Source organism: Chiloscyllium plagiosum, unplaced genomic scaffold (genome assembly GCF_037043375.1).
Source record: "Chiloscyllium plagiosum isolate Xiang-an unplaced genomic scaffold, Cpla_swu_hap1 HiC_scaffold_19, whole genome shotgun sequence".
Lineage (NCBI taxonomy): Eukaryota > Metazoa > Chordata > Chondrichthyes > Orectolobiformes > Hemiscylliidae > Chiloscyllium > Chiloscyllium plagiosum.
In genome coordinates, this window is record NW_028270157.1 from 72,935,853 (window position 1) to 72,959,278 (window position 23,426).

General features: G+C 45.3%; 1 protein-coding gene across 2 annotated transcripts in view; it reads left to right on the forward strand.

The window, feature by feature from the left end:
• The window catches only part of ccdc77 (coiled-coil domain containing 77), a 69,628-nt gene extending 64,097 nt beyond the window's left edge, over positions 1–5,531 (forward strand). The window contains exon 11 of one of the 2 annotated variants that reach the window (XM_043708904.2): positions 4,555–5,531. In XM_043708904.2, the coding sequence (XP_043564839.2) occupies positions 4,555–4,701 (147 nt within the window). In that variant the 3' untranslated portion in view covers positions 4,702–5,531. The remainder of the gene's footprint in view (positions 1–4,554) is intronic. The other variant, XM_043708903.2, reaches the window with a different exon arrangement.
• The last annotated feature ends 17,895 nt before the right edge of the window (positions 5,532–23,426 follow it).

Sequence of the window (23,426 nt, forward strand, 5' to 3'; positions counted from 1 at the left end):
TTGAGTAAATGTTCATGGACAATTGGACTGTGATCCGTGGAGCTTCCAAGTCTAAATCAAATGTTCTTGCCCCTTTGGTGGATCGAGTATATTTTTTTGTTGCATGAAACCATCCTTGTCATGAGAAATTCACCAACTCTCTAACGTTTAAAGGGTCTGTTCCTCCCAGTCTATATGAAATTTTAGGTCCCTTTTAAAACCACCAAACTTTTACTTGTGTTTGTTCCTTCCCTGTGTTTATCTGTCATGGTAGCACAATGGTGAGCACTGCTGCCTCGCAGAACAAGGATCCTGGATTCAATCCCACCCTCAGGCGGTCGTGTAAACCCCACGCAGACATTCTCCCTGTGTCTGTGTGTGTTTCTTCCGGGTGCTCCGGTTTCCTCCCACGGTCCAAAGATGTGCAGGTAAGGTGTATTGGCCATGCTAAATTGCCCATAATGTCCAGGGATGTGCAGGCTAGGTGGATTAACCATGGGAAATGCAGGGTTCCAGGGATAGGAGAGAGAATGAGTCTGGGTGGGCTGCTTTGGACTCAATGGGCCAAATGGTTTGCTTCCACCATGTAGGGATTTCATGATTCTATCCCTCCTTCACGCTTGGTATTAGGGTGTCCATCGATAGCTCCAAGTAGTATTTTAAAAACCTCTATTTCCTAATTCAACCCACAAAGAAACCTCTATCCCAATAATTTTGTCCTCTTTTTACATTGAAATTGTTTCATGCTTAATTATGAAGGTTTTTGCATCTACTGTGGGCTCAATTGGTCACAGACTCACCTGTAAGTCAGACCAATTTGATGACTTGGAAAACAAAATCAAAACAGACATCTCAATGCAGTACGAAAGGAGTGCTGCACTGCTGGAGATGCTATCTTTTGGATGAGACATTAAACAGAGACCATGCCTGCCCTCTAAGGTAGGTATAAAAGATCCCATGGCTCTCTTTCAAACGAGCTGGAGAATTGATCTTTGGTGTCCTCACCAATATTCAGCACCTCAGAAGCAGAGCATGTGACTTTTGCTGTTTCTGAGAGATTGTTTTGTCTGTTACAACGTGGAAAACTCTTTCAAAGTATTTCATTGCCAAATGCTTTCAAAAATCTGATGATCGTGAAAAGTGATTTTTGGTTCCCGTCTTTCCTTTCCGCTTTTGACTTTTACTCCTCTACTCTGCCCTAACTCTATAACCTGATCTCTTGATTGCCTTGCAACCATATCTCAGAAATGGCTACTAAATTAAGCACACCAACTCCAATTGAAGTCGACAATTCATTCAAGTTCCCCCTTAAACTGCATACCGAATATGAGATGACAAACCTGTCCTTCATACACATAGTTGTTCTATAACATGGCTCAGTAGTTGTGAATGGTGGCTCAGTGGTTAGCATTGCTGCCTCACAGTTCCCCAGGGACTCGGGTTCTATTCCGGCCTTGGGCGACTGTCTGTCTGTGTGGAGTTTGATCATTCTTCCCATGTTTGCGTGGGTTTCATCTGGGTGCTCCGGTTCCCTCCCACAGTCCAAAGATATGCAGGTTAGGTGAATTGGCCATGCTAAATTGCCCATAGTATTCAGGGATGTGTAGGTTCAGTGAATTCGTCAGGGTTAAATGTACAGTAATAGGGTAGGGGAATGGGTCTGGGTGGGTTACTCTTTGAATGGTCTGTGTGGACTTGTTGGGCTAAATGGCTTGTTTCCACATTGTAGGGATTCTATAACATGGTAGTTGCATTCCTGTGCAACACAATGTTAAAGAAAATCGCGCAACACGAATAACGGGAAAAACCAGGTTAAGGGCAAACCAGGAAAAGTATCAGTAAAAATCAAAAAAAACAAAAATAGTAGCCTAACACAAACTATAGCACAGTCTAACTAAATTGTTGAATCATATATTTTAATGAAATAATGCAGTAAATTTGACATTTTAACAGTCACTGACTACAGGAGAAAGTGAGGTCTGCAGATGCTGGAGATCAGAGCTGAAAATGTGTTGCTGGAAAAGCGCAGCAGGTCAGGCAGCATCCAGGGAACAGGAGAATCGATGTTTCGGGCATAAGTCCTGAAGAAGGACTCTGTTCTCCTGTTCCCTGGATGCTGCCTGACCTGCTGCGCTTTTCCAGCAACACATTTTCAGTCACTGACTACAGCACAGTACCGTTTACGAACCTCTGCATCAGAAAGTGCTCGAGCTGACTGAACACATGGTACCGATGTGGAAGTCCAGTCCTTAAGATTTTCCCCCAGTTTGAAATAAAGTTCCTTCTAAATGTAGACCTACAATTCCCAGTTTCAAGCTAAGTTTCAAGGTTTGCAGAGCTCATCATATTCCTGTTTTAGCTGAACACACTACATTTGCATTTTGCGGACAGAGGATCATGAGGCTGGGTGTTGCTGTTCAGGTAGTGCCTGGATGGAATTGCGTAACAACAAACAAGAGTTCGCTTTATATTATTTTTAAAAATTAGCAATTCCCAAATCGCATGTAATAAATGCGCATTTTGGTGAACTACCTGTATTTAATATTTTATATCCATATATATTATTGATATCTTCTGGTTTATGTCATGAGGGTGCATGAAGAGACTCCAAACTATCTATAGGTGGTTTACTATATGATTTAGCACTGTGTATTGATGGAATATAAGAGATTCAGCTGTGCATCACTGGGTTACACCAAAGGTGTTCTGATTTGTGTTCAGATGAGGCTCTGTCATTTTGATAAAATATTGGCTTGAGGACAGTGAACAGTGCAACAAGGTAAATGGTTACTTTTCAGACTGGAGAAGGGTAGACAGTGGAGTTTCAGAGTGTCAGTGCTGACACTGCTACATTTTTAAGATACATGAAAGACTTAGATTAAAGATTAAAATTTCAAAATTTGCCAAGGATGCCATAGCAAATAGTGAAGGTATAAACAGACAAGTGGAAAATGGAATTTAATGGAGACAGGTATGAAGTGATGGCTTTTAGTGGATCAGGAAGAGGCAAGGTCATAGATGCAGGTACAGACTACCTGTAAGTCAATGTGCTTAAATCTTTGAAGGTGGCATGACATATTGCGAAAGTAGTTAGCAAATCATAGGGAATCATGAGCATCACAAATAGAGGCATTTAGTACAAAAACAGGGAATGTACTCTAATTTTTTATAAAGCTTTAGTAAGGCCAATTTTGTTCACCACACTTTAGGAAGGATGCAACAGTCCTTGAGAGAATGTAGAGGACATTTACTACAATGTTTCCAGTGATGATGGATTTTAGCTCCAGGGGTAGATTAGAAAAGCTAAGGATTTTCTCCTTGGAGCAAAGGGAATTGAGGGGAGATTTAACAGAGACATACAAGATTATGATAAATGTAAATAAAATAAACAGAGGCTGTTCCCATAATTTTTTGTTTATTTCATTCAGGCAGGTGGACTTTGTTACTATATATTGCCCAGCTCATTGTCATTGTCATTGAGAAGGTGGTGAGTTATGTTCTTGAACCACTGCAGCCTTTTTGGTTTAGGGCACTCAATGCTGTAGGGAGGGAGTTCCAGGGTTTTGACTGAGTGACAGTGAGGAAACAGCAATCTGTTTCCAACTTAAGTTGATGAATGGATGGACGAGAACTTGCAGCTGATAATGTTCTGGTGAATCTGCTGCCATTGTCCTTCTAGATGGTAGAAGTCATGAGTTTGGAAGATGCTTTCTAATCAGCCTTGGTGAATTTCCAGTGTGCTTTGTTTGATCAGTCAAGATTTGCAGTGTTTGATTAAGTCAATGTTAAAGGTAGGGAATGGATACCAATCAAGTGGTTTGTTTTGGCATGGATGGTTTCAAACTGTTGCAATTGTGCTTGTCCAGGAAAATGGGGAGTATTCCATCACTCTCCTATCTTGTGCCTTGAAGATGATGGAGCGAAGAGGTGAGTTACTGAATGCAAGACTCCTAGTCTCTGACCTCTTCTGCAGCCACTTCATTTTTTTTTTGGTGAGTCCAGTTCAGTACCTAGTCAAATAGTATTCCCCAAGATGTTGATTAAAGGGGATTCGGTGATGATAATGTCATTGAATGTCAAGGGGCACAGAATTGAGGTTTTCAACTGTGACAAGAAGTACAGCAAGTTAGAACTGATGTACCCTCTTGAACAGGGACATGATTCTTATATACTGCTCAAATAGTTTCAAAAATCAAAGCCTAAAAGTTAACTTTACTGCATGGTGAAGGGAAACTAAAGCTACAGAACACAATAGATTGAGAAAAGCAAAGATTTGATTATCATCCAGGAATAGAGTCATAGAGAATGAATTAAATTTTCTGCTATCTCAATACTGGTTATTTGTATGTCTTTGCCAATCATACCAAAATTCTCCCTCAACTGAGAAGTAGAAAAGCTGATTTTTGTTCTTCCCCTGTTATTTCCAAGCTTCTGTAATTTTGATAACCTAACTCTCTCTCATTTCAGTGTGCATTTCTTATTCAGATGATTGATCCACTCTCTCCTTGACTCCGCATCATTGCTTTCTTTCAGCTGAAGTATAGTTTATATTATATTTTTACCTTCTCTCTGCAGGTAACACTTGGAATCGGGCCTGACCAGGATCTTGCTATCCTTCATGAGGTGCGTCGAACAGTCAGTCAGTCAAGGCAGATCCAAGGAGAGCTCAAGAATCTGAAGGCCAAGATTTATGGCTTAGAAAATCAGTTGCGATTTGGCTAACATTTTCTCATCGAGTGTTCACCACATTGTTTAAGTGTGGGGTCTGATTGTGTCAGTAGCATGTGATCCACCATAGGGTATGATTTATTTATCACCAAATAATATAATGTGTTTCTGCCAGAGTTGCTGCGAGGCAGACAGAGGATGTCATGTTCTACTTTGTTTCTTCAGAGTGAAGGATGGCTCACATTGAATGGTTAGTCAAGCTTGTTAAACTTCACTCAGTTTCTTTTTGTTTCTTCTTTTGTCAATTCCTGTAAGAGTAGTGGGGATGGAAGCAATTTTTCAGGACATCCAATGGAGATACTTTGATTTTCCCTGAACTATAAATCTCCACAAGTCTAAAACAAAGGTCTGGCAGATTTTGGAGAGAGAAAGCAAGAAAGAGAAAAATCAAGGTAGCACTTCAAGTTCAATATGACATTCTGCAGGTTCTGGTCTGAAAATGGTAATTGTTTCCCTCCTTCCACAGATGCTGCCAGACTAGTTGAGATTTTCCAGCACCACTGTTTTTATTTCTGATTGCCATTATATGTAATATTTTGCATTTGTTTGCAGCACTCTTGCGCATTCAAAAGAGATGCTTGGTGTGATGATCTGTTTCAGTTTTTGTGTTTGTTAATTTGAGATTTCTTTGATTTGCTTGATGGTGTTACAGGTTTAGTTTCAAGGCAGCTGACCTTAACACAATGTGGTACAGAGGCTTCAGACTCCTGGTGTATCAGCATCCTGTTCACATTGGGTTGGAGCAGCCAGCTGTCTGTGTGTGGGGTTGGAGCGGCCAGCTGTCGGTGTGTGGGGTTGGAGCGGCCAGCTGTCTGTGTGTGGGGTTGGAGTGGCCAGCTGTCTGTGTGTGGGGTTGGAGCAGCCAGCTGTCTGTGTGTGGGGTTGGAGCGGCCAGCTGTCTGTGTGTGGGGTTGGAGCGGCCAGCTGTCTGTGTGTGGGGTTGGAGCAGCCAGCTGTCTGTGTGTGGGGTTGGAGCGGCCAGCTGTCTGTGTGTGGGGTTGGAGCGGCCAGCTGTTGGTGTGTGGGGTTGGAGCGGCCAGCTGTCTGTGTGTGGGGTTGGAGCAGCCAGCTGTCTGTGTGTGGGGTTGGAGCGGCCAGCTGTTGGTGTGTGGGGTTGGAGCGGCCAGCTGTCGGTGTGTGGGGTTGGAGCGGCCAGCTGTTGGTGTGTGGGGTTGGAGCGGCCAGCTGTCTGTGTGTGGGGTTGGAGCGGCCAGCTGTCGGTGTGTGGGGTTGGAGCGGCCAGCTGTTGGTGTGTGGGGTTGGAGCGGCCAGCTGTTGGTGTGTGGGGTTGGAGCGGCCAGCTGTTGGTGTGTGGGGTTGGAGCGGCCAGCTGTCGGTGTGTGGGGTTGGAGCGGCCAGCTGTCTGTGTGTGGGGTTGGAGCGGCCAGCTGTCGGTGTGTGGGGTTGGAGCGGCCAGCTGTCTGTGTGGAGGGTTGGAGCGGCCAGCTGTCTGTGCGTGGGGTTGGAGCGGCCAGCTGTCTGTGTGTGGGGTTGGAGCGGCCAGCTGTCTGTGTGTGGGGTTGGAGCGGCCAGCTGTCTGTGCGTGGGGTTGGAGCGGCCAAGCCAGCTGTCTGTGCGTGGGGTTGGAGCGGCCAGCTGTCTGTGTGTGGGGTTGGAGCGGCCAGCTGTCTGTGTGTGGGGTTGGAGCGGCCAGCTGTCGGTGTGTGGGGTTGGAGCGGCCAAGCCAGCTGTCTGTGCGTGGGGTTGGAGCGGCCAGCTGTCTGTGCGTGGGGTTGGAGCGGCCAGCTGTCTGTGTGTGGGGTTGGAGCGGCCAGCTGTCTGTGCGTGGGGTTGGAGCGGCCAGCTGTTGGTGTGTGGGGTTGGAGCGGCCAGCTGTTGGTGTGTGGGGTTGGAGCGGCCAGCTGTCTGTGTGTGGGGTTGGAGCGGCCAGCTGTCTGTGTGTGGGGTTGGAGCGGCCAGCTGTTGGTGTGTGGGGTTGGAGCGGCCAGCTGTCGGTGTGTGGGGTTGGAGCGGCCAGCTGTCGGTGTGTGGGGTTGGAGCGGCCAGCTGTCTGTGCGTTGGGTTGGAGCGGCCAGCTGTCTGTGCGTTGGGTTGGAGCGGCCAGCTGTCTGTGTGTGGGGTTGGAGCGGCCAGCTGTTGGTGTGTGGGGTTGGAGCGGCCAGCTGTCTGTGCGTTGGGTTGGAGCGGCCAGCTGTCTGTGCGTTGGGTTGGAGCGGCCAGCTGTCTGTGTGTGGGGTTGGAGCGGCCAGCTGTTGGTGTGTGGGGTTGGAGCGGCCAGCTGTTGGTGTGTGGGGTTGGAGCGGCCAAGCCAGCTGTCTGTGTGTGGGGTTGGAGCGGCCAGCTGTCTGTGTGTGGGGTTGGAGCGGCCAAGCCAGCTGTCTGTGTGTGGGGTTGGAGCGGCCAGCTGTCTGTGTGTGGGGTTGGAGCGGCCAGCTGTCGGTGTGTGGGGTTGGAGCGGCCAGCTGTCTGTGTGTGGGGTTGGAGCGGCCAGCTGTTGGTGTGTGGGGTTGGAGCGGCCAGCTGTTGGTGTGTGGGGTTGGAGCGGCCAGCTGTCTGTGCGTGGGGTTGGAGCGGCCAAGCCAGCTGTCTGTGTGTGGGGTTGGAGCGGCCAGCTGTCTGTGTGTGGGGTTGGAGCGGCCAAGCCAGCTGTCTGTGTGTGGGGTTGGAGCGGCCAAGCCAGCTGTCGGTGTGTGGGGTTGGAGCGGCCAGCTGTCTGTGTGTGGGGTTGGAGCGGCCAGCTGTCTGTGCGTGGGGTTGGAGCGGCCAGCTGTCTGTGTGTGGGGTTGGAGCGGCCAGCTGTCTGTGTGTGGGGTTGGAGCGGCCAGCTGTCTGTGTGTGGGGTTGGAGCGGCCAGCTGTCTGTGTGTGGGGTTGGAGCGGCCAAGCCAGCTGTCTGTGTGTGGGGTTGGAGCGGCCAAGCCAGCTGTCTGTGTGTGGGGTTGGAGCGGCCAGCTGTTGGTGTGTGGGGTTGGAGCGGCCAGCTGTTGGTGTGTGGGGTTGGAGCGGCCAGCTGTCTGTGCGTGGGGTAGGAGCGGCCAAGCCAGCTGTCTGTGTGTGGGGTTGGAGCGGCCAGCTGTCGGTGTGTGGGGTTGGAGCGGCCAGCTGTCTGTGTGTGGGGTTGGAGCGGCCAGCTGTCTGTGCGTGGGGTTGGAGCGGCCAGCTGTTGGTGTGTGGGGTTGGAGCGGCCAAGCCAGCTGTCTGTGTGTGGGGTTGGAGCGGCCAGCTGTCTGTGTGTGGGGTTGGAGCGGCCAGCTGTCTGTGTGTGGGGTTGGAGCGGCCAGCTGTCTGTGTGTGGGGTTGGAGCGGCCAGCTGTCTGTGTGTGGGGTTGGAGCGGCCAGCTGTCTGTGTGTGGGGTTGGAGCGGCCAGCTGTCGGTGTGTGGGGTTGGAGCGGCCAGCTGTCGGTGTGTGGGGTTGGAGCGGCCAGCTGTCTGTGTGTGGGGTTGGAGCGGCCAGCTGTCGGTGTGTGGGGTTGGAGCGGCCAGCTGTCGGTGTGTGGGGTTGGAGCGGCCAGCTGTCTGTGTGTGGGGTTGGAGCGGCCAGCTGTCTGTGTGTGGGGTTGGAGCGGCCAGCTGTCTGTGTGTGGGGTTGGAGTGGCCAGCTGTCGGTGTGTGGGGTTGGAGCGGCCAAGCCAGCTGTCTGTGCGTTGGGTTGGAGCGGCCAGCTGTCTGTGTGGAGGGCTGGTGCAGGACTCCAGTTTCTATGATGAATAGTATGAGTTACAAGTTCCAGAATACTGAATATAGTTCAGTCACTAAAATGTTCCTGTTCTGATGGTAGTTCAGCCCAGATTGGAAATTGAGGTTACTCTTCAATATGTGTGACTTAACATCACATTGGAGTAAATGCATTCATCCACTCAATGAGAAAGGCAATTGTCCATTTAACAAAAAGTATCACTTAAGAACCACTCAATTGTCAAAGCAGCATCTGTTTTGTAACAGAACTTGCTGATTGATTGGTGCGCAAACCTTTCATATTATGTTAGAAGCAGCACAAAGAAGGGGCTATCTCTGCATTGGAGTTTTCTCATCTCACACCTTGAACAGGAGCACAGGCTTATAAGGCCTCAAGTGGCACTCTGAAGCATAGTACAGAGTGAAATACTACTCTGCGCCTATCAAGTCTCCATCTCAGTAAATTTTGAAGGAAAGGGTGATATTTTCTGATAAAATGCATATGCTGGAAATTTCCATTTACGTGTGCAGAAAAGGTGTCTTGGGAAGTGACACTGTACCCACGGTGCTAATTTGATTGAAAGCCATTTTAGTATACAGAGGAACCTCGATCGTGCAGCATTCGATTAACCGAATTTTGGATTATCTGAACAAGATCGCAAGGTCCCAATGCTTGGCTAACTATGTTATCCAGCATTCGATTATCCGACATTCGATTAACTGAATAAAATACTCCCCACCAGTGTCCTTCGGATATTTGAGGGTCCTCTGTATATGATGATGGAAGCCACAGTTCACCTCAGAATTGTGTTGTCAGAATTTAATTGATTATAGTTGAAATGTATGTAATAGACTGGATGCAGCTTTGCGATTGTGTTTGTATATTTGAGGGAGCTGAATATCTATTTGGCAAGTGAAGCCGATTTGGGGGTAAAGTTTGGTGCATGCTCCAGAGTATGGACTTGACACAATGCTTTTCTTATCCCATATTATTGCTATGTTGTGAATTATGTGATCTTATGGTGTGATCGCACGGTCATTGTGGCTTAACTGTTGCTACTTCTCTCAGGACAAAGGTTTGTTGTTTGAGTTTATAGCCTGGCTGACATTGCATTATTGAAGTTGTCCACAAAAATGAGACCTTGAGTATGATCCCAACGTTTTTGTTCCGGTGGATGCAAAAAACTCCAGTGACACTACTCAAAAATAAGTAGTCCTCCTGCTTTGGAAGTAAAAACCAACACACCAGCTTTTGAAAAATTCATTCTTCATCTTATTGCTATTTTCACAAATCTTTGTGTGCAAGGTCTGTTTTCCAAGTTAATTTGAAAAGTGATTCATTTTGTGTTTTCTTTGGTTCATTGAAAGGTACTGTATATAACTGTAACTTCATTCTTTATTTTAATATATAGTTTTAGAGTTTCAAATAAAGATTTTTTTAAGCTTATTTGTGATTTTAAAACTCATTTCAGGATTTTACATCTTACACTCAACTCCCTATATTTTATTAAGTTTGATGCTTTTGTTATCTCAAAAATAAACTCAAGACATTTCAGTTTGATTAGGATTGCAAGCCTGACGCCCCTCAGCCTCTTTTGATACATAAAGGCCTTTAAAGTCTGTATTGGTCAACTGATCATCTACCTGAAACTTAGTGTATGAGGGAGCCATTCAGGACACATTCTAATTGATGCCTAACCAAAGCCTTGTACATGCCTGTATATTTGATATTATATATCTAATTGGCCTAGAATTACAAGCTAATGCAGCAAATGTAGAGTAATTCATTCGTTCACTGGAAACAACAGATGCTAGAGATCGCAGCCGGTCATGCAGCATCCGTGGAGGGAGAGCAAGCTAACGTTTTGAGTCTAGGTGACTCTTGTCAGAGCTGAAGTGAAGTGTGGAGGACACAGTATTTATGTTGTAGTTTTGTGGTGGGGGGGAGGGGAGATGCAGGTGGGTAAAGAGTACTGTTGGAAAAAACGATGTTGATAGTTCAGATGAAGTGATTGGAATGTGAGAATAGCAGAACAATGGTGTGTCTAACTTGAAAGGACAGACATTCGGATGTCCTTGGTTCACAATTTGAAGGTGTGGAACTCAAGTTCAGAAGGCTGTAAATGAGTTGTTGTTCCTCCAGTGAATCACAGTGCAACTGGAGCATTGCAGCATGCCAAAGCAGGCATGTTGGCGTGTGAGCAGGACGCAGTGTTAAAATGACCAGCTAGAAAGGTCATGATTATGCTTGCAGACAGACTAAAGGTGTTTCTCAAAGTGGTCATCCAGTCTGCGTTGGGTTTCTCAAACGTAGAGTAGGCCACACTGGATGCAGGGAACACAATCCACAAGACTGGAGGTGGTACAGGTGAAATACTTCACCTGAAAAGACTGTTTAGGCCCATGGATGGTGAGCAGGGATGAGATGAAGAGGCAGGTGTTGCACCTTCTGCGGTTACATGGGAAGGTGCTGTGGGAAGCGTGGTTGGTTTTGTTGAATGTGGAATGGATTTGGGTATCCTGGAGGAAACTATCCCTGCGAAAGGCAGGTGGGGTGAGTAAGTGGTGGCATTGTGCTGGAGTTGTCTGAAATCATGGTGAATGATCCTTTGATTGCGGAGGCAGGTGGGATGAAAAGTGAGGCCAAGAGGAACCTACTCATGCTGTTGTGAGTGATTGGAATGGGGCCAGGGCAGAAGCACAGGTGAAAGATCAGCTGCTATTGAGGGCCCTGTCAACCACAGTAGGTGGGAAACCATGGTCATGGAAGAAGCAAGCCATGTGAGCAGCACGGTTTTGGAAAGTGGCATCATCTGAACAGATGTGATGAGGATCTGGAAGAATGGGATGGAATCCTTGCAGGACATGGGGTGTGACGAGCTGTAGTGAAGGTAGCTATGGGAGTCGGTGGCTTTATAGTGGATGGGAGTGGACAATTTATTTCCTGAAATGGAGACAGAGATCAAGGAAAGTTGGAAATGGACGATGCGAAAATTATATTTGGGTGAAGGCAAAAGGTTCTGGCGGGGGCACGAAACAGCAGCAAAGCAGTTATGGATATAGTGAAAAAACAAAGTTGTGGGAGGGGACCACTGTAAGACTGGAACAAGGATCGTTCCACGTACCCCATAAAGAGGCAGGTATAAGTAGGACCCATGACATTCCTTTGACTTGGCAGAGGTGAGATGAATTCAAGGAGAAATTGTTCAGTGAGAGACCAACTTCAGCCAGGCAGAGCAGTGTGATGGTGAATGGAGAATTTTCAGACCTGGTTGAGGAAGAAGCTGAGAGCTCTCAGACCATCCTGATGGGGAATAGAGGTGTTGAGGGATTGGACATCCATGGCCAACAGGAGGCAGTTCAGGCTAGGGAACTGGGAATTGTCAATGTGGTAGAGGGCATCAGAGGAATCGCGGATATAGGTGGGCAGGGTCTGGGCAGCTGGCAAGAGGAAGGAGTCAAGGTAGGAGGAAATGAGCTCAGTGGGACAGGAACAGGCCGATACAATGGGCCTACCGAGGCAGTCTGCTTTATGGATTTTCAGAAAGAGGTCGAAGCGGGCTGTCTGGGCTTGGGAGACAACCCAGTTGGAGTTAGGTTTGGACCTGAGAGACTGAAGTGTGGCAATTTTAGAAGGGGATGGGGTAGAGGAGCAGTGAAATTGATGTCACATCAGCAGTTTTCAATGAAGAGATCAAGGGTAGGTAAGAGACCAGGGGAAGAGGCCCAAGTGGAGGATGAATACTAGAGGCAGGGGAATGGATCAGTTGAATGTGGGGGGTTGGGGGTGGATTGTCATCCTGCACAGACATGGAGGTAGCAGAAAAACAGTTCAACGTAATGACAAGCCAAAAATTCATTAAGGTGAAGGTATGAAGCTGAGTCCTTTGCTGAGGTTAGTACGTTAAGTCTCAGCAGGAAAAGTCAGCAGGGGTGGTGAACGTACGGCAACGGTTGGGTTGGGGAGAGTGGCTTCAGGGGATCAGAAAGTGATGGCATCTGAGGGCTAGAAAGGGGTGGGTGCTAAGGAAAGGTCATTTATTAATTCATTCACTTGCCTTAATATTCACATGCTAGTCATAACCCAAACCTACATGGATATTAGAACTGTCTCTGTTAAAACATAGGATGTCAGACATGAACTCATTCACCCATCACATATAGATGTGCACTATAGTCTTTGATCTCATTCTAATTCTTGTTTGCAGGTTATGAAACAATAAGAACATCTAGTTACTTTGGTGTGTGGAGCTTAAGTATAGAGGTGCTGTTGAAGTTTTTTGTCAGAAAAGCTTTTCACAAGCAAAATTCCAAATTTTGAAAGGAAAACAATTTACACTGCATAACAAACAGGCTGCTGATTGGTTGGCAAGAGACTTCTTGCCAAAATGTTTCCACAGGGAATGCAGGAGAAAGATTAGCCCAAAACTTTTGTTTGAAGTCAAAATGATAGATAAATCCCAATCAGCACGCTGTCGGTCTTCTTGCCACAGTTGATCTAACCTGGATTTCGTTCTGGGGCATAATCTTGGTGTTTATCATCAAACCAAGGTACATGAACATAGAACATTACAGCGCAGTAAAGGCCCTTCTGCCCTCAATGTTGCACCAACCAGTGGAACCAATCTGAATCCCATGTATCCTACACTATTCCATTTTCGTCCATATGTTTATCCAATAACCAGTTAAATGCCCTTTAAGTTGGCGAGTATACTACGCAGGCAGTGGGTTCCATGCCACTACTATTCTCTGAGTAAAGAAACTACCTCTGACATCTGTCCTATATCTATCACTTCTCAATTTAAAGCTATGTTCCCTCATGCTCGCCATCACCGTTCAAGGAAAAAGGCTCTCACTGTCCACCCTATCTAACCCTCTGATTATCTTGTATGTCTCAATTACGTCACCTCTCAACCTTCTCTCTAACGAAAACAGCCTCAAGTTCCTCAGCCTTCCCTCATAAGACCTTCCCTCCATACCAAGCAACATCCTAGTAAATCTCCTTCTGAATCCTTTCCAAAGCTTCCACATCCTTTCTATAATGCAGTGATCAGAACTGTACACAATACTCCCAAGTGCAGCCACACCAGAGTTTTGTACAGCTTCAGCATGACTTCGTGGCTCAGAAACTCAATCCCTCTACCAATAAAAACTAACACACCGTATGTCTTCTTAACCCTATTGACCTGATTGGCAACTTTCAGGGATCGATGGACATGGACGCAGAGATCTCTCTGCTCATCTACACCACCAAGAATCTTAGCATTAGCCCAGCACTCTTTATTCCTGTTGCTCCTTCCAAAGTGAATCACACATTTCTGCATTAAACTCCATTTGCCACCTCTCAGCCCAGCTCTGCAGCTTATCTATGTCCCTCTGTAACCTGCAACATTTTTCATGATTATCCACAACTCCACCAACCTTAGTCTCATCTGCAAATTTACTAACCCATTCTTCTACACCCTCATCCAGGTCATTTATAAAAATAACAAACAGCAATGCACCCAAAACAGATCCTTGCGGTACACCACTAGTAACTAAATTCCAGGATGAACATCTCCCTTCAGCTACCACCCTCTGTCTTCTTTCGTCTAGCCAATTTCTGATCAAAATGCTAAATCTCCCTCAATCCCATCCCTCTGTAACCTGTGCAGTAGACTACAAGGGGAACCTTATCAAACACCTTACTGAAATCCATATGTACCACATCAAGATCTGTTTGGTCACTGTCTCAAAGAACTCAATGAAGGTTTGTGAGGCATGACCTACTCTTCACCAACCATTCAGAAATGAGGTTTCAAGGTCACGAGTTCACTTGCAAGCAGGAAGATGGTTTGAAGTGTGACTACAATGCCAGCAGCATTCGGAATAAGGTGGGTGAACTTGCAGCATGGATTAGTACCTGGAAATTAGATGTTGTGGCCATTTTGGAGACATTGATAAAGGAACAGGAATGGTTATTGCAGATTCCAGTTGACTATCCCTAATCAACTTATTCCTTTCTAGGTGATTATAAATCCTATCTCTTATAACCTTTTCCAATACTTTACCCACAACCGAAGTAAGGCTCACTGATCTATAATTACCAGAGTTGCCTCTATTTTGGTGCTGAAGCTGGATGAGTTTCGGATCATTCGGGAGGCGGAGGGGGTTATTTTAAGAGGAGTTATACAGAGGTAGTCACACCTCAGGCACAAGAAAAAGGCAGAATGGGTTACAGTCAGGGGACGGAATGAGAACTGGCAGTGCAGGGATCCCCTGTGGCCGTTCCCCTCAATAACAGTATACCATTTTGGATACTGTTTGGGGTTTGACTTACCTGGGGTAAGTCATGGGATACAGGTCTCTGGCACAGAGTCTGTCACTGTTGCTCAGAAGGGAAGGGGCAAGAGGAGCAGAGCATTAGTCATTGGGGAACTCTATAGGTTTTTGTTTGGATTTACATTAGATTAGATTCCTCACAGTGTGGAAACAGGCCCTTCGGCCCAACAAGTCCACACCGACCCTCCAAAGAGTAACCCACCCAGACCCATTTTCCTCTGACTAATGCACCTAACGCTTTGGGCAATTTAGCACGGCCAATTCACCTGGCCTGCACATCGTTAGACTGTGGGAGGAAACCCACGCCGACATGGGGAGAATGTGCAAACTCTACACAGACAGTCACCCAATGCTGGAATTGAACCTGGGACCCTGGTGCTGTGAGACAGCAGTGCTAACCACCGAGCTGCCCCAGGGACAGATAGGAGGTTCTGTGGGAACAAGGGAGACTCGGGATTGGTTTGTTGCCCCTCCGGTGCCAGGGTTCGTGATGTCTCTGATCATGGTGTTTGGGATCCTTGAGGGGGAGCAGTCCCAAGTAGAGGTTCACATTGGCACCAAGGACATAGTTAGGAAAAGGGATGGGGATTTAAGGCAGAAATTCAGGGAGCTAGGGTGGAAGCTTCATGCTAGAACAAACAGTTATTACCTCTGTTTGTTGCCCGTGCCATGTGCTAGCGAGGCAAGGAATAGGGCGAGAGAGGAGTTGAACACGTGGTAGATGGGACCTCTACAAACAGGATGGTCTACACCTGAACCAGCAAGTACCAATATCCTCAGGGAGTGGGGGGAATTTGCTAATGCTCTTTGGGAGGGTTTAAATTAATGCAGCAGGGGAATGGGAACCTAAATTGTGGAATGGGAACCTAAATTGTAGTTCCAGTATCCAGGGGTTTGAGAGTAGTGAGGTCAGAAATTAGGTTTCAAAGTCTCAAGAGTTCACCGGCAAACAGGTTTGAAGTGTGTCTACTTCAACGCCAGGAGCATTCAGAATAAGGGAGCTTGCAGCATGGGTTGGTACCTAAGACTTCGATGTTGTGGCCATTTCGGAGACATTGATAGTGCAGAGACAGGAATGGTGTTGCAGGTTCCAGGATTTAGATACTTCAGTAAAAACAGGGAAGATGGTAAAACAGGCCCTTCGGCCCAACAAGTCCACACCGACCCTCCAAAGAGTAACCCACCCAGACCCATTTTCCTCTGACTAATGCACCTAACGCTTTGGGCAATTTAGCACGGTCAATTCACCTATCAGCATTCCGTAAAGACCACTCCCTCCGTGACTCCCTCGTCAGATCCACACCCCCCACCAACCCAACCTCCACTCCCGGCACCTTCCCCTGCAACCGCAGGAGATGCAAGACTTGCGCCCATACCTCCCCCCTCACCTCCCTCCAAGGCCCCAAAGGAAACTTCCATATCTGCCACAGATTCACCTGTACCTCCACACATATCATCTATTGCATCCTTTGCACCCGATGTGGCCTCCTCTATATTGGGGAGACAGGCCGCCTACTTGCGGAGCGTTTCAGAGAACACCTCTGGGACACCCGGACCAACCAACCCAACCACCCTGTAGCTCAACATTTCAATTCCCCCTCCCACTCCACCAAGGATATGCAGGTCTTTGGACTCCTCCATCGTCAGACCACAGTGAAACGACGGTTGGAGGAAGAACGCCTCATCTTCCGGCTAGGAACCCTCCAACCATAAGGGATGAACTCGGATTTCACCAGTTTCCTCATTTCCCCTCCCCCCACCCTGTCTCAGTCAAATCCATCAAATTCAGCACCGCCTTCCTAACCTGAGATCTTCTTCCCGACCTCTCCGCCCCCACCCCAGTCTGACCTATCACCCTCACCTTGACCTCTTTCCACCTATCACATTTCCGACGCCCCTCCCCCAAGTCCCTCCTCCCTATCTTTTATCTTAGCCTGCTGGACCAACTTTCCTCATTCCTGAAGAAGGGCTAATGCCCGAAACGTCGATTCTCCTGTTCCCTAGATGCTGCCTGACCTGCTGCGCTTTTCCAGCAACACATTTCCATCTCTGATCTCCAGCATCTGCAGACCTCACTTTCTCCTTAATAATATGGAGGGGGCAGGTTGGTTGCCCACTTCTAATTCTTGTATTCTAAGACTTTGTCATTTGTTTATCTTACTTTGTAATGTCTGGGCCGAGGGCATGGCTCTAGCTGGAAGGTGTTATGGAGGGATTACTGGAAGGTATGTTTGTCCCCTATGGACAAGGGGGAAAGTCTCCTTTGAATTATATCTCTTTTTTTAGGAGTAGTTCTTAGTTGTTTTGATTTAGTTGTTTAAAAGGTTGTATTTTTAAATTTATATGAATTGTTTATGATCTTTACTCAATGCTTTTTGAGTGGGGTTCTTCCTCATGGGGGGTCTCAGACTTTCCTGAACGATCATGGCTAGTCATTCTTTAAATGGTGCACCTGGAATGTCAAAGGGAACCACTCGCCAATTAAAAGGAAAAAGATATTATCAAGTCTTAAAAAAGAGGGTTGATGTAGCCCTTTTACAGGACACACATTCTACTTGATAAGGAACATTCGAAGCTGCAACAGGGTGGATTTAGTTATCTTTTCATCTTTTAGCTCAAAAATTAGGGGAGTGGCCATTCTTATCCAGAAGAATCTTCCCTTCCAAATGCTAAGCCAGATAAAAGATGAGTCCAGACGATATATATTAATTAAAGTCCTAATATATGGAGAGGAGAAAGGGATTTTGAATGATATTGCCCCCCGGCACATCCTTGTAAATTTGTAACAGATGCGCTCTCCAAGTTGATGGCTCTCAGGGTGCATCACATAATTATAGGGGGAGATTTTAATTGTATTATCGACCCCGAGGTGGACAGGATACCTAGGAGCACTGCGGGTATATCTCTGAGATCTAGGCAGTTGGATGATCCGAATAGGGAGTTGGGACTGGTAGATGTGTGGAAGTGTTTTCATCCTGAGGGGAGAGATTTTATTTTTTATTCTAGCCCACACAAGTGTCACACCAGAATCAATATGTTTTTATCCCCTCAACCTTTCTGAATTTGATATTGTCTTGTAAAATAGGGAATATAACTATTTCCGACCATGCAGCAGTATATATGGAGGTCAAGACTAATGGTGACGAGATGGGTTCCCGACATTGGCGTATGAACCCTTTCCTATTGAAGGATAGTAAGTTCATAGAATATTTCTCGAAAGCATTTAAAACTTTCTGGGGTATCAATTCAGGCACGGCCAGCAACCCATCGGTGATGTGGGAGACTGCTAAGGTATATGCACGTTGGTTATCTCATATTCTGCGACCCGAAAAAGACAAAAGGGAGAACAACAGCATCTGCTCAAGGCTCACCTGAAGGCAGCTAAACTACAGTGGATTACAGCCCTCAGGCAACTTACTCAAACAGCAAAGAGGAAGATACTATTTGCAAAGCAGAGATTATTTGAGCACGGCGATAAGCCGGGCAGGTATCTAGCATACCTTACCAGAAAGAAAAAGGCTCCCCAATCCATTACATCAATTAGAGAGGATGCTGGTACCCTGACTTATGATCCTAAAAAGATCAATGCAGCCTTTACAAAGTTCTACTTCAAGTTGTATAAGTCGGAGGGCTGTGAGGATAGAGTGAGGAAGACGGAGTCATTTTTAAAAAACTTTGGCCCTTTTGGGCTTAACCTTGGAGCAGGTGTCGCCTTTGAACAGTCCCCTGACAACCCAGGAAGTGCAGGAGGTGGTGAGGCAGCTCCAGAGCGGTAAAGCGCCCAGACTAGATGGATTTCAGGCTGAGTTCTATAAAGAGTTTCTAGACGAGTTGGCCGGACCACTTATAGATATGTATAATTATTCATATAGTCAAGGTAGCCTCCCGTGCTCCCTGCGAGAAACAAATATCTCTCTCATTCTTAAGAAAGGAAAATCCCCATTTCGTACAGACCTAGATCCTTATTGAATATGGACTTTAAAATTCTCTCAAAAATGTTTGCATTAAGACTGGAGAGGGTTTTACCATTTATTATAAAAGAGGATCAGATGGGGTTTATTAGTAGATCTGCGACCCTTTCATAAAGTTAATTTTGTAACCTGAGAACATACCAAATACGTTAACCACTTGAATTAAGCGGGGCACAGATATCGATGGATCATTTAAGAAAAGAAGGACATCGTCCGCATAGAGAGTGATTTTATGCTTACCAGATTCTACCTCTGGGGTAGATCTTTAAGGGTCGCAGATCTACTAATAATATCAGAAGAGTGTTAAATATGGTACAAGTCTGCCAGCAAGGAGCGATACTGGGATTAGTCGTCTCCATGGATGCAGAGAAGGCATATCGGGTAGAATGGCCATATCTTTTTTATACTATGGAGCGGTTTGATATTGGAGAGATCTTTACCAAGTGTGTCACAGTATTATATAACAACCCACTTGGTAAAGACCTCTCCAATACCAAACTGTTAATGACGGCATAAGATTGGATAGCTTTAGTGTTAGCAGAGATTGTCATCAAAGATGCCCTCTCTCGCCATTACTATTTATACTAGTGATTAAGGCGCTGGCGGAAGCTATCCGAACTGACCCTAATATAACGGCCCCAGAGGTAGAATCTGGTAAGCATAAAATCACTCTCTATGCGGACGATGTCCTTCTTTTCTTAAATGATCCATCGATATCTGTGCCCCGTTTAATTCAAGTGGTTAACGTATTTGGTATGTTCTCAGGTTACAAAATTAACTTTATGAAATCAGAGGCCATGTCACTAGGGAGGTCTTCCCAGCATATCCAATTTTCCAGATGGATCCCGTTTCTCCTTTTCGGTGGTCACTGGGAGGTTTTCTCTATTTAGGTATTTTTATTACTCTATTTCGGTATTTTTATATTTGGTCAGCTATACAAAGTTAATTATATGCATTTATTAGAGAAAATAAGGCAGGACCTTCAACGCTGGGAAGATTTTTAGATTAGATGTTAGATTACTTACAGTGTGGAAACAGGCCCTTCGGCCCAACAAGTCCACACCGACCCTCTGAAGAGCAACCCACTCAGACCCATTCCCCTACATTTACCCCATCACCTCACACTACGGGCAGTTTAGCATGGCCAATTCACCTAACCTGCACAGTTTTGGACTGTGGGAGGAAACCCACGCAGACACGGGGAGAATGTGCAAACTCCACACAGACAGATCTCCCAATATTCTGGCTGGGAAGAATAGCTTTGATCAAGATGAATATTCTCCCTCGCCTATTATACCTCATGAGAATGCTTCCTTTGATGTTGCCAAGGCAGACACTGCGTAAGCTGTATGGTTGGCTTGGTTCTTTTATTTGGAATCATAGACGGTCCCTTATTAAATTAGATAAGTTGCAGCTCCCACAAGTAAGGGGAGGTCTAGATTTTCCTGATTTCAGGCGGTACCAACTGAGCTCTCTGTTATCATATGTGGCTGACTGGGTCTCTTGTGACCCACAATCAATATGGTTGGATATTGTGGCTTCCCAAACAAAATGTCCCCTCAGCAATCTGTTATTTATGGATAAAATGAGAATTATTACAGATCATTGTAAAAACCTAATTGTATTAAATACAATCAAAGCTTGGAGGATGATGCGATAGGATGAGGATAATTTACAAAGAAACCTCCCCTTCTACTCTTATAGTGGGAACGTTGGAATTTTTGCCAGGCTTGACTGACGTTGGATTTAAAAATTGGGAGTTCAGAGGCATCTCCTGTTTGGGAGATCTGTTCGATGGGGAGGTCATGATGTCCTTCAAACAGTTGCATTAGAAGTTCGGGTTGCCGAGGAAGAATCTTCTTTGATATTTTCAAGTATGAGATTTCATACAAAAAAAAGACCACATTGATGACTAAACCGTACAAGTCAGATATGGAAAGGAGAGTGCTTTGGCCGATGGGTGCACATTCGGTCAGTACTCTCTATCACTCGTTAAGTAATAAGGTATCGAAGGACATGGAAAGACTATATAAAGCCTGGAATCAGGAATTAGGGATGGAAATCTCCTTAGAGATGTGGGAGGATATCTGCAAAAATGCCAGGAAGATCACTATCTGTAATACAACACAGGTTATTCAATTGAAGATACTTCATCGGGCTCATATGGCACCAGAGCAGCTTGCAAAGTTTAAGGCAGGAGCATCCCCAATGTGCCCTATATGTAAAATAGAAGTTGGGACTCTCACTCATTGTTTGTGGACATACCATAAGATTAGTAGATATTGGGACAGTGTAGCAAATGTCTTGGCAAAGATTTTTGGAACGGAGATTCCTTCTCTAGATGCATACGGGAAGAAACTATTCACTATCCTTTCCTTTTGTGCGAGGAAAAGCATTTTAGTAAGTTGGGTATCGGAAAGTCCCCCAGGACTTTCGAATTGGCATAGGATAGTTATGTAATATATTCCCCTGGACTTCCTTACGAATATGGTGCACCAAAAAATGGAGTTATTTTATAGAACATAGCGACCCTTTTTGAACTACACCGATGCAGATGTATTGGCCATACTGTCTAGGGCTTTTGTTTAGCCGTGAGGATGATGTTTGTTGGTTTGGGAGTCCCTGGGAGGAAGAATCCCATATAAGTACAGGTTTTGTTATGATTGATATAATTTTATTTTGAATGTATATTTATTTATTTGTTTACCTTTTTTTCTGATTTTTTTGTTGTTAGTAATGTACGAAACTGAGGTCTTTTATTTATATATAGTCTTCTTTCTTATATCTTATTTTGTGTTTTGGTAGTTTGTAGAGTAGATTAGTTGTTAGTTTTCTTAATTTTATATTGGTGCCACTATTATACTGTAAAGTGGATATACTATTTTGTATTAATTTTGTATTTTTGTTAAAAAAAAAGCTCGAAAATCTTTAAAAAAAGCATCTGGATGAGCACTTAAAATGCCAAGCCATATGGATCAAATGCAGGTAAATGGGATTAGTATATTTTGGTGTTTGGCATAGACATAGTCGGCTGAAGGGCCTGTTTCTGTGCTGTATGACTCAGAGTTCATTCATCACTCAGGTTATATTACCAAACTAATTAGCTTATTATTTTGAGGTTCTGATTTTCAATCCAGCTGTAGATGCTCATACTCCTTTGGCAGAATCTTTCTTAGTTTTACCTCTATTGTCACTATGTATGTATATCATAACAAATTTCTCTTACCCTGTCACTCCACATTCCATTCCAGCTGGAGGAGATAGAAATTAAGAGCTGCTTCAACGTGCTCCAAAATAAAATCTCAAACTCTCCTGACTGAGCTAACCAGGCCTTAATCTTAGTGCCGTGTAGGGAGCATGGCCTTATGGGACTCATGCCCTTGACTGCAGTGAGCTATACCTATTCCCGTAACTGGTCCCTAACATTCCTTTTAACTCCCTGAGCGTGAGTGTTTCCATACACCATTGTTCCATGGCCTGTTTGCTCAAACTCCTACAGTCCTTGTTCTCATCCGCATGCTGCAAAAACATCAAACCTGTCAAATAATTATAAGGGCTGAGGCTTCTTCCTCGTTACTTCTTGCGTCCCTTTATATACCTCATTTGCCTTCGCACTTTCCTGTTCCTGACAATAAATTAAATCAGAAATACCTAGCCTAAGGGACTGTCCCCTGCGGCAAAGTGTAGAGATAACTTTCCCTCGTTGATGTTTCATAGTGTATGAAATTTAAGTGTCCATTTGAGCCAAACTGTAGTTACTTTCACTGATCTGTTACTGTGGAGCATTTTGCTCACCAGTGCCAATATACAATAGCTGCAACACACCCCATGCCCTGTCATTCACACCTTACTTTACTTAACTAAATTAAGTTTCAAATTTAAACGTGTTACTCAACTCTTACCTGAGTAGTTATTTGATGGGTTAAGCTATATACGTAATGTAATATTTGTGTCTCTCCAGTACTGACTTAAACTGACATTCTTGATGAAGGGGATAAAATGGTAAAAATTCATCAAGCTATGTTATTAATACATGTACTTTATTTTTCTCAGCAGATACTGGAGACTGCAGTGAAATCTCAAGGTAGGTTTCAACAACAAAGAGAACAAAGCATAAAGAGCAGTACCGTGCAGGAACAGGCCCTTTGGCCCACCAAGAATGTGCTGACACGATGCCTTTCTTAACTAAAACCTTTTGCCACTATGTGGTCCATTTCCTTCTATTCCCTGCCTACTCTGATATCTTGCAAGATGCCTCTTAAGCATTGCTATTGTACGTGCCTCCACCACCTCTTCTGGCAGTGCATTTCAGGCACTTACAACCTTCTGTATAAAAAAACTTGTCTCTCACATTGCCTTTCAACTTTTTCCCTTTTACCTTAAACTTGTGTCTCCAAGTAATTGATGGTTCTACCCTGGGAAAAAGACTCTGACTTATCCATTCTATCCATGTCTCTCATAATTTTGTAAACTTCTGTGAGATTTACCCCCATTCTTTGACATTCAAGTGAAAACATATCAAATTCGTCCAATCTCTCCTCATAACTAATACCCTCCAAACCAGGCAACACTCTGTTAAACTGTTTCTGTACGCTCTCCAAAACCCCCACATCCTTCTGATAGTGTGGCAACCAGAACTGTACACAATATTCCAAACGTGGCCTGACTAAAGTTCTATACAGCTGCTACGTGACAAGCCAATTTTTAGACTCTATACCCCAACCAATGAAGGCAAGCATGCCAAATGCCTTCTTGACCATCTCATCCACTTATATTGCCGCTTCCAGGGAA